We start from the raw sequence: 11505 nt of genomic DNA, 5'->3' as shown, positions 1-11505 counted from the left end.
TATATATATATGAAAGATTGAGGGGCTGACTGATTGCGGAGCTGACTAACTGATTTTTGCCCCCTGCCCCAAGTGGTCATTAGAAATACTGCGGGCCAACGTGGAGTTTGATGAAGTACAGCAGCCTTGTTTGGAAGTAGCAGACGACTTCAGTTTCATCACTGCTTTGCTTGAGTCTGTGTTTGCATCTATTGTCTTGATTTTGCCACAGAATGAAGTTAAAAGCAACATTTGAAGGTTGAATATGTCGTAAACCTCATCAAACCTCCACTGAGCAGAGAGAGAGGAGTCTGCGGCTAACATATACTGTATACACAAATCTGTGTAACGCCGCTGTGTGCACACACTAATGAATGTTTACATCAAATGCTGTAAGACTGAGTGGGCGTTAAGTGCACATTCCTGTGTAGTTCAGTGCTTGTAGCTCATCTTTTCCTTTTTAAGGTTTTCATAGTAATTACGGAGGCATCTCCAAAGCTGCCCTGAAACCACATCAGCACACACAAAGAAATCAGAAGGTGAAACTAGAAGAACGCCGTGTTTCAGTGATGCTAAAAGCGTCCTCTGCACTGGAAGAGCTCAGCTTTGTTTTACCTGACAGAAGCTCTGTGTATATTATTTGTTTCATCATCATTATGGCCACGGTACACTTTTAATTAACTTGTTCTGGTTGGAGCGCGCTGAGCTGCTTCTTTTGCTCATTTGATTCTGTCAATCCTGTAATTAGAGATTAGAAGGATGAAACCAACGAGTCTCACATTTGTTTATTTTGTCTTTCCAGCACATAAACAGCAGAAGCTTCTAGTTTCACATCCAACTCTTACTCATATCTTCAAAATCACTCGAGTCATACTGAAAGCGAGGGACATGCCAGATGACGCTTTGTTGTAGTGATCAATCCCCAGCTGTGGACTACTTTCTTTATTTGCTTTATCTAGAGGTTTTGGATAGCACGGGGGCAAAGGAAGGGCAACAGGGAAGTAGGGTGGCACATCCTACTTCAGTGAAGATCCCCAATATGTAAATTCAGCAAACTAAATATCCACTTTAACACTATTTATTGTATCAGTATCTCCAATAATTAGTATTTTAAGGACATAAAAGTTGGGGGCAGCCGGGGCACGGGGAACGGGTGGATCTACAGCAAGGGGTTGCCCCCCCCCATAGCTCCGCCCCACCAAAAGTCCAGGTTTCTAGGTGGAGTCTTTTACAGTAGCTTTAAATTCACAGATAAAAATAATTCTTATGTATCTTTATATTAAATGGCTTTTATAAAGTGTTGCGCAGTCCCACTGACCTCCCACATGACAGGCCACATTTGGACTGTTCAGTGGTTCAGAAGCACTTTATCCTTGAATGTTTAAACCAGCTTCACAATCATCAATTCAAATTTCATTAGAGAATCCACACAAACATGCAGACGACAGGGTGAAGCACGTCTCTGAAGCAGAGGTCTTATGGAGCGTCACGGTTTGAAACTACAGCTCAGTTGGCGGTGCCAAACAACACGGTAGAAGCACACATGTAAGATTGTTGTAGTCTGCATTGAGGACATTTAATGGTAAAGACATGGACAGCCACGTTATTAAGCAGCTCATCTTAACTGCAGTTTGATTCTCCACAGTCTCTTTTTCCTTCACAACTTTCTTTGATGGTAAAAGGACACTTTATTTTTCTTCTCTACTGGAACACACAGATAGGAACTATCAACACATGAATCCAGACATATGTGTATTTCCACTTTACAACACCAAGGTTTAGACCGAGGTATTCTTGCAGTCTCCTTGTGAACTGCACTGAATCCATCGGTCAGAATTGAAAACAAAAAAGGCACTGAGTGCAAATAATAGCTGTTTGCTAACAAGGCACCAAAAACAGGAAGCAAGGTCGTTCTATCTGGACAAACAACTTTATTTGTGGTAATGCATCTATACACTGTACATTCAGTCACTGTAGTATATAAGCATAGCTATTTTCAAACATAATCTCATAAAGTCCTTTCCTTTACAATATATCTGTATCGTTAGAGAAGGGAACAGTGGCGCTGGAAGAGAAAGGCATGAAGAATCAAGAAAATAAAGGAAATAGATGAATAAGCCAAGCCTCTTTTCATACTGTATGTGTGGCATTAATACATGGGAGCGCTCGCCTCTTACATAAAAATATTTCTAGTACTGTATATAGTATTAGCAGCAGCACAGGGCTAAAAAGATACATGAGGATGAAGGGAAAAGAATCAGCACGGTGATATAGTAGGTGTAGCTGTGTGCGACCTGTACTGCAGGTCAGCTGATCCCAAACACACTGTTAAAAATCCATGAGTGGTGAAAAAAGTCATGTCATATAAAGACTACAGTAAAAAAAAAAAAAAAAAAAAAAAAAGATTAAATTCTCTTATGCATGAACTGTTTTTGAAACATCTCAGTTAAAACACAAAGTTTAAAAAAAACAAACTCCCCACCAGCTATTGTAAGAAAAGAGTTTTTGAAAAAGGAAACACCATGTACATATATTATTACAATATCGTAAATGAAAAAATATTTACATTTGTAAATTCTTATTCAACTCTTCACACTGGCTAGTATACTAATGTGGACTGTTATTGCTGCTTTGCTGCCGTCGTTTAGCAAAATGGTTCTTTAGAAAATAAAATGTGTTTTTAAACGTCAGGAGGACAAAAAGCCAAATGTCATTGTCTCCTTCTTTTGTAGAAAACCACAAGCACTGTAAGGCCATTAGCTATTTCGTAAAAACAACTACAAAATGTACCAATTTCAGCTCTGCCAAACCCAGAGTAACAATTTGCCAAAGCAGGTGGCTTTTTTGCCACAGCGTGCACATAATTGATTTCAAGTACGGGGCGAGGAAAGAAATCGTTCAGAAAAACGCCCAAAGCTTTTTAGGATTGTGAAGTTTGTTCGTTGCGCTGAAAGGGAAACACGAGTAAACTGGTGGATTCTCAGAATACTGATATAAAGAGCTGCAGAGCGAGGGCGGGGCTTGATGTGACGCCCCTCCCTCTGACAGCTTCAGCATCACCTGTCCTGCTCTGGAAACCTTTGGCCCTCCTTCAGGCACTTTAGGTTTTCCAGCATTGATTAGTTTTTTTCTTTGTGTGAAGTTTGATTTTCTCTTAAGAACAACATACACGTGTTGCTTTTTTTTAATAACATTTCTAAATAAGACAAATTGCTTGATATTGCATAACACAATAAAACCCTTACATGTACAGTATCAATGCCCAATAACTGACTATAAGTATGGCAAACGCTGTCAAATTTCATGCATAAAGAAAATTAGTTTTCTATTAAAAATGTGAACAGAACTGTTAGTTTGAAGTATTCTTCTTTAGAAAGTAAAAACTTCAACACAACAGACAAATAATAAAATATTTTCACATTTAAAACAACATCAATAATTAAAGGAAAACTAGCATCAACACAATGTACATTCTGATTGTATTGCATCCACAGTGTGGCGGCTGATTCACAGCCTCCGGCTTCTGAATACAACGTTTGTTCGTGCTCCTGTTGTCAGACTGGAGAGTGTGCTGCTGCCCAACGCCGGCTTCCTGCTTATTTACAATACTTGCCTAATGAAAACAGAGCAGCAATATTCTTTTGAAAATGCATATAATCAACAAAATGCTATATGGTAGGAGTCGCGTATAAGATGATGCTTTCAAAGAAAGATTGCTGAAAATAGTGGGAGTACGATGGGGGAGGGGCTGTTTTCACCTCATGACAAAGTGCGATTCATTATTGTAAAGTTTAAAAAAAGAAAGGTATATTTATATGTACATACTTTAATTCAAATGAACACTTTGTGGTTACGGACAAGACCAACCACCCAGCCCACTGCGACGGCACGAAAACATCTGGAGTGTGTTACAGACTTCAGGACTCAAACACTCAAATAAAATGCGACTTGTATGTGAGTGTATGCAGAGCATCCAATAAAAGAGCTCGTTTAAAAACTCGTCACCAAGTGACTGGTAGGGATCATTTTTGAGGCTTCATTTGAAATGGAAAATGTGCCTGTTGAACACAAAGCCAAACCTAATCTTTCATGTTAAAATCATTTGTCATGTTTTCATATCCTATCGTGTTTGGGGAGTCGCCCCAATGGGCTGCGATGGCTCCCTGACAAACCCCCGCAGCACAGTGGGAAGTCCATTTGTTCATTTTTCCCCTCCAATAGCACAGAAAAACAGAAAAACGCTCTTTGTGTACTCTACATATCGCTATGTAATCTCTTAAATAGCTTATAATGTCTTCAGACTCCTATGGTTCATCGTGGCAGGAGGCGCTGGTGGAGGCCTTCCCTCCTGGCCACGTCATTGTAACACCTCCCAGCAGGTGCACACGTTGATGTTATATTGTTATGAGTTTATATCACAGTCCTACAGCCTCTCCTTGTGTCCTTGTGAAGGAAAATCCAGGCACAGCCGCACTCAGCACTACAGAGCCGTTCACTGTGCTCCAGTTTTCAGTTCTACGAGTTCAGAGGTGCAAAAGTCAGTGCTTCAGAAAATGCATGCTTCCAGTCATTCCTCTACGGTACCACTAGACTTTTCATGCACAAGGACAACGCTCCTCCATTCTTCTCTGTGTCTCCATTTGAAGTCTTACGTTTTGTGTTCAGTAAACTGAGGGGCAAGCACAGGAACAGTGGTGTGATGCGGGTGACCTGTGGGACTCGTGGGGTGGCGATCATGGTGGCAAATGGAAAAGGTTCAGCTGTAAGGCTGGCTGCTTGGTTAGTTGTCACCAGTGGGAATGTCCTTGGGTGTCCCGTCTCTTTTACTGTTTGATTTGCTGCTGTAGCTCCTTCACCATCCTCTCCAGGTGCTCCCGAGCTTCTCGCTCGTGCAGCAAGTCGGCTCGAAGCTGCTCACGGTCGGCCTCGGCATGCTGCAGCTTCATCTGGAGGTCCTCGATCTGCAAAACGCAAGGGCACAAATCAGCTGGGACTGTACAGCAGAGGAGAGCAGAACGGTCTGGAGTCAAAAGCACCGACCTCACTCTACACAACTCAGACTAACTGGGCTCATGTACTCAAAAAAACTATAAGAATACACTGTAAAAATGTTGTTTCAGGGCTAAAGAATGAACGACCTGGAAGTTTCCTGCGTTTCCTCAAACAGCCACTTGGCAGTGGCTCCAAGTGGGAGTCAATGTTAAAACGAGCGAGGCTTACAGCCAATGCTTTAACAAGTTTGTTCAAACTGTAACAAAGCTAAAAGTGATGCAGAATAAAGGGCGGCTTAATTTTGACACAGGTGTGTAGCGTTGGTACTCAAAGACACCCAAAGGAGTCCGTTGGTTTGAATCTTGCTTTTCACAAGCAGAGCTGACGTCGCCTCCCTGGAATATTGATCCTATATTCAGGAAGTGAGAAGTTTCTCTCAGCAGGTTACATCCTGTCACCAGGTGCTTGCTCATAGAATATGAATGCAGTGAACTGCCAATCTCTGAAAGCTGAACTGAAACAACAACAGTGGCTGTCCCTCTTTTATCTGTGCTCTTTAAAGCAAACATCCTGATCTTTTGGCTCACAGGGATTACACACGGGATTTGAAAGCTGAATCATCACCTGTGCAGAATACTTTGCACGGAGTCGCCCAGCCTCACAGCCTTTATCACAGACCCTCAGCTGTCGGGCTTGCTCTAGCTCCCGCTTCAGGCGGATCCTTGACTCGTTGGCTTCCTTCATCTTCTTCTCACTCTCAGCTCGCAGACGCTCAATTTCCTTCCTGAGGTTGCGCTTTGCCTCAGTCGCCTCCCGCAGCTTTTCCTTCTTGGCCACCCGCAAGAACTCCAACTCCTTCAAAGTAGAGAACACAACAGCCGGGGGTTAGCAGCCTCTTACCATTCACGCTCAAACTCAGAGTTACGGCTGGTCCTGGGTCTGCTTAGCATTCTGTCCTAAAGCAGAATATGTTGTCTTTGAAATGAATGTCTTAAATGTTACAGTCTTTCTGTTTGTCTTCCAAACAGGCACGTTTTTCAATAAAAGGAATGAACTAAACTATGTTCGTAGACATGGATGCGTCACTGAGAGAAACTCGGAGTGCCCACAGAGCTTAAACAACATCTTAAATGAGCATCGTAGGAACGTGACCCGCCCCGCTGCCTGTCACAGTCCTGTCTCTGAACTGCTCACACTTCAGTGTCAGTGTTTACACTAAGCCAGTTCAGCTGACAGAGTCTGGGTTTACTTCCTCTAAATCTCTAAGAGAGAGTCAGTCTGTGCCGTGGCAACACGCCCATCGCCTTCTCATGGGAAACGAGCAGCTGGGACTAACTTATCTGTCATCAAGCTTTGTTGGTTCCTACAGTGACAACTAAAAGTCCATCCCCATCACAGCCTGTATTTCACAGAGACTTGAAATGAAAACAAAGCTTTGAGGATGAACTGAGCTAAACACAGGAGGAAGGAGAGCAGAGGCTCTGCTGCTGGTTTAGCTTGTGGGGGACATGGATATGCACTAAGCTCTAATGGAAAGTGAAAGTAGACTGGCGTCTGGCTGCTTTTCTTTCTCTGCATGCATCTTGTGTTGCTCACCCACACCGGCTCTGTTCTGCCAAAAATGGTCCAAAAATAAAAATGGAAGTCTGGCCTTTCCCTTTGCAGCAACATCCGCTGCCACTGTTATCATTTGCCAACTCATGCTAAGCTTTGTGGGGAACGACAGTGACTTCTACTAAAGCTCAGTGAATCTCCTGTGTGTGCACACTCTGTGGAGTGTAGAGCTTTTGTTAAGGACGGCTAAAACAAGCCAAAACACAAGTCATTAGTGATAAATTTAAATCTACGGCCCCCTGTAGGGTAGTCCACTTCATGTCACACAATGCAAATGTGTTAGTTCCCATTTACCTCTGCTTCCACTCTTTACCTTGGCACTTTGTATTTAATGCAAATACACAAAAGTTAGGATAATACTCATGTTGCCTTCCAACAAGGATTACCTGCTGAAGGCTTCGTTTCGCCTGCAGGGCCGATCCCAACTTCTCCTCCTGCTTCACCCTCATCTTAACTATTTCGTGCAGAAACCTCTCCTTCGACTCCTTGGAATCCAGCCCACTGTCCAGCGCCTGCCTCAGGCTCTCCAGCTCTGACTCCAGGCCCGACTCTGAAGAGGTGACAGGGGCTGGTGCTGCCACCGATGTGGCTGCCGGTGCCGTGCTTTCGGCTGACGCGATAGTGCAGATGGGACCTTGGACACCGGGCGAGCTCAAGTCTTTGGCTGAGCTGCTGGATGAGGTAAAAGATGGCGACGAGAGGGAGGACATGGACGAAACAGCTGTTGGAAAAGGCCACGGAGATGAGAGAGGATGAAACGATCACCTGACCGGGGCTACATGTATTTAGCCAAACAATGAAACAACCTTTACACATCTGATTATCGTTAAAGCGTTCTTTTCTTACCTTCGTCGCGGCTCTCCACCTCGATCTCCACCTCAGAGTCCTTGTCATCCTGAGGCAGCGGAGGTTTGCAGGCTGCTGAGGAAGCAGGCCCAGGGATTTCATGTGCTGTGGACTGGGGCTCCTCGGTAGCTCTCCTCTTGCGAGGCCTGGTGTTGGGGTGTGCGCCCTCACCTGGAGGTTCGCTTCCACTTGGGTAGGAAGTGCTGGGTATCGATGGGGACAGAGGCCCTACCTTGCCTAGTGGTAGCGGAGTGAGGGCGACGTTGGGGGCCACTGCATTCTCTAGGGTCTTGTAATTGTAGAAGCTAAAACGAAACCAGACCAGCATGACGCGTGTTACTTTACATACAATAACCTAAATCCAGGTTACGCGATTATCAAGACAGAGATCCAATAGTACGGATTGTTACTGCTGTGTTACACGGTCCAATCTGAACAGCCTCAGCAGCCAAACGCGTTGGGAAACAGTCAAAGCGCCCGCAGCTCTTTCCTCCCACTTCAGGAGAAACTGGGCCAGATCATCTGTGATATTTTGCAGACTGCGCTGGCAGCACTGTGCCAAGTGGGTGCCCACGGCATGAGTGTGTCAAATGTGTGTGAATGGTAGAGTGTGGGAAGCTGTGGAACAGTCAGACTTGACCCCTGTGACACCAGCCCACCCAGACAAGTGAGAGAGCACTCCTCTGGGTGGGAGCTCCACATACCCAGCTGAGTGAAGCAACTGCCATCCTCATGAGCAGCAGCTTCCCTTAGACCGCACATCTACTGAACTCAGGTTTATAATGGACTTGGTGCTGTTCTCACCTGTCTCTCAGCAGAGCCAGCGGGTTACTGGAGGGCTCCTTATCACCCGCAGAGATGTGGGGGGACCAGGGTCTGAAAGCTGAGGGCCTCTGCCTGGACTGAATGCAGTTCAGCCCCTGGAGAACAAAAGTGATTCAAGTTAGTGAGGAAATTACACCGAGCCACAGAGTTTAGGGTTAACAAGGACAGAGATGGCTAATCAGATTACTTTTTTCAAGTAATAAGTAAAGTAAGGGATTACTATTGCAAAAACGGTAATTAGATTACCGTTACTTTCCCGTAGGAACGCTGCGTTACTGCGTTACTAAAACCGTGATTTTTTGCGAGAGTGCGGGAGAGAGTATGAGTGTGCAGCGTTTAAAGCGAGGAAGTACTGACCTTACTTTGACTTTGATTCCATAAAAAGTGACAAAAACATTAGTGTCCGTTGTGCGTGGGAAGAAAACTTCTTTTTACAGCGAAAAAAAACCCCTAAACTTCCAAGCAAGCACCGAGTGCGCAACGACGTAATGGGAAATTCACAGAGAAACTCGAGGATTCTTCCACTGACCGCTGCGGCACACCTGCACCAGGATAAACCTCCGCCTACCCTACTCCTGCTTTACAGGTGAAAATAGAGCAACAGGACCACTGAGTCTTTGATTTTATTTATTTTCTGTTGTGTTTTACTTGCATCTATTTGAAAGAGTGAGTGTAAACACAAAAAATATTTTATTTTATGTGCTGGAATGTGCAGAAAATAGGTTTAAATGTTAAACTAATTTCTTCGAGTCAGAGAATGTTGCATATAATTACATTTTTTAAAAGATTGAAACTAATAAAACAAGTTTTAAAAAGAGACGTTTCCATTTGATTACATTTTGCATGATGGATTATGCAGAAAAAGTAGAATTGGGCTGAAAGATCTATCGCTTTATCACCTATTCAGGTTGTAAATCGTGTTTTTAAAAAGTAACTAAGTAACTAAGTAATTAATACTTTTGAAAATAAGTAATCAGTAAAGTAACAAGATTACTTTTTGGGGAAAGTAATCAGTAATTACTTGACCAACACTGAACAAGGACATTCCCATTGGTCACAACTACTAACCATTAAAAAACTACATTAAATGTATTCATTTTTACTATCAGCTCACAGGAAAAGTCGATAAGCGTGTGAATATTAACATAAACATCTTTATAACTTGGCCATAACAACAATATGCAGTGAAGAAACTGTTCCCTGTTGTGATCATGTAAACTCCTGCTCACAGTCACAGGTCCACTGCTACAACAAGAACAGGAGCCCACTTACACTATGAACCTTCTCTGGCTGTGGGTGAGGACGACGGCTTTTTGTTTCTACTTCATGGTATTTAATATGATTTTTTCTTACTAGTATTGGTTTACTATAATAATGGACTCTGATATGTTGGAGAAGAGAAAGAAAAGATAAACACACAAAGAAAAATCGGTCGTAGTGTTGACAGGTTTGTGTCGCAGCGATCTCTGCTCTCTGAGAATCTCCATGAACCTCGAACACTGTAGAAACTCCTCTGAGGTCAAACCTCCAAACTGGGAGGTGAAATTACACCAGTGGACTGTTCAGCAGTCGTGACAGCAGTTTGGCACTCATCACTTAATGAGATTTTATTTACTTCTGAAAAATCATAACTTTATTAGGACTTATTAACTTTACCATGTTACAGCTGCAAGTTACTGTAAATGTTTTAGGATGTTCAAAGAAAAAGAACAAATATTTGTTTGCACAAGGTTAATATTCCCAAAATTTTATTTTGACATAATGTAAATATGAAACATGGATATTAGACAGGTGTCACTGGTATCAGAACATTTCCCTCCTGTTCTTATGGTGAAAGCTGCCGTTTATTCTGGGTACAAAGAGTAGAATGAGTCACTTCAGTTGTTGGTGTAAATGTGTTACTGTGTTTGACACACTGGACATGGGTCAGTACAACCAAGCGTCACTCAGCACGTGGCCACCATCAGCACTGCATGCCAAATCTAAAGATAGTGCTGTGTGTCCTGATTTCACATGTTTTTGCATATTTGTCAGTTGCGTGTTTCACATCGTCACACAAATGTCAGTAGTAGAAAAAGACGACTGAGGTGAATACAACACTTTGACTTTTGATTTGATTCATTAAGAGAAAAACGGCTATCCAACCCTGAACTCTCAGTTCTTTCTTTAGATTGTGACACAAAGTCATTTCTGAGGCTCCACAGTGAGAGCCTGCATCCACACATGTGGAAAACTTGGAAGAGTACTGGACCTTCCGAGGAGAGGAAAGAGCACATCATCGACTCAGAAAAGAAAGGGGAACAACATCTGAACAAGTGCAGGCCTAATTTGCCTCAGGCTGCATTCATGATTCAACAATGAGAAAGAGACCTGTGGAAAACTGTCACCAGTGGGAGCGCTGTGAGGCAAAGCCACACCTGAATAAAAAGAAGAAAAAGGCCAGTTTCAGGTGAACCTCAAGCACACTGAAATCATGCAGCAGGTCAATACTCCACAAGACACCAGCAAGTCGAGGCTCCCAAAATGAATGAATAAAGTGTGGATCTGAAGTCAAAGAGCACACTTCACTCTGAATTTAAACTTTATACTCGAAAACTGTCCGATGTGGCTGACTTAAAGCACTTCTGCACAGTTACTGCAAACATTTGAGGTTTCGTCATATAGACCAGGAAGTTTGGAGAGCAGAATGAAAACTGGACTTTTTCTCCACTCTGGTTATGTGTCTGATATAAAAATGAGCTTGATGATCTGAAACAGATAAATGACAAATCTGCGAAAGAAAGCAAACCGTTCATCTTCACATGACATCACGTGTCATGTCGTGCATCATGATCACCAACATGTTCTCCTGATTTGACACTGACCTTGTTGGGAGTTGGCAAGGACTGCAGCCAGTCGTGCTGCTTCGCTCTGTCGGCCAGCGGAGTTTGTGATGAGAGGTCGTCATGTTTAGACCTTTTCATCGGGATGGGATCGGACACCTGAGAACAGAAGAAGGTGTGTTTAAAGGATCAATCAGACCATGCCGATGTCTGCATCACTCCAGTGTCAGTGAACTGAGCAGCCTGTACTGGGGAGTGCCAGCAGGGGTCTCCGATGGCTGAAGTTAAATGTAGGTGTGCCGCTTACTCTTCGTGTGTCGTTCTATTTCTGGCAAAGGTCACACACACACCTCACAGTCCGCTTTATGGCAATGTGTCACAGAGTAACCAATGTGAGGGCATGTGCTCAGAGGCAGCCAAGAGAGGG

At 43.4% G+C, this 11505-nt stretch overlaps 1 protein-coding gene across 1 annotated transcript in view; it reads right to left on the bottom strand.

Moving 5' to 3' along the window:
* Positions 1–3147: 3147 nt before the first annotated feature.
* Positions 3148–11505, bottom strand: part of skia (v-ski avian sarcoma viral oncogene homolog a) — a 62514-nt gene continuing 54156 nt past the window's right edge. The window contains exons 2-7 of the mRNA XM_005752294.2: positions 11121–11237; positions 8236–8351; positions 7432–7736; positions 6972–7306; positions 5596–5826; positions 3148–4940 (exon numbers count right to left, since the gene is read on the bottom strand). Of these exons, the coding sequence (XP_005752351.1) occupies positions 4803–4940; positions 5596–5826; positions 6972–7306; positions 7432–7736; positions 8236–8351; positions 11121–11237 (1242 nt within the window). The 3' untranslated portion in view covers positions 3148–4802. The remainder of the gene's footprint in view (positions 4941–5595; positions 5827–6971; positions 7307–7431; positions 7737–8235; positions 8352–11120; positions 11238–11505) is intronic.

This window comes from Pundamilia nyererei, unplaced genomic scaffold (genome assembly GCF_000239375.1).
Source record: "Pundamilia nyererei isolate P.nyererei 1_Seehausen unplaced genomic scaffold, PunNye1.0 scaffold00351, whole genome shotgun sequence".
NCBI classification, from domain to species: Eukaryota; Metazoa; Chordata; class Actinopteri; order Cichliformes; family Cichlidae; genus Pundamilia; species Pundamilia nyererei.
Note: the sequence above shows the minus strand (reverse complement) of the source record. Positions and strands in the feature narration are given on the sequence as shown.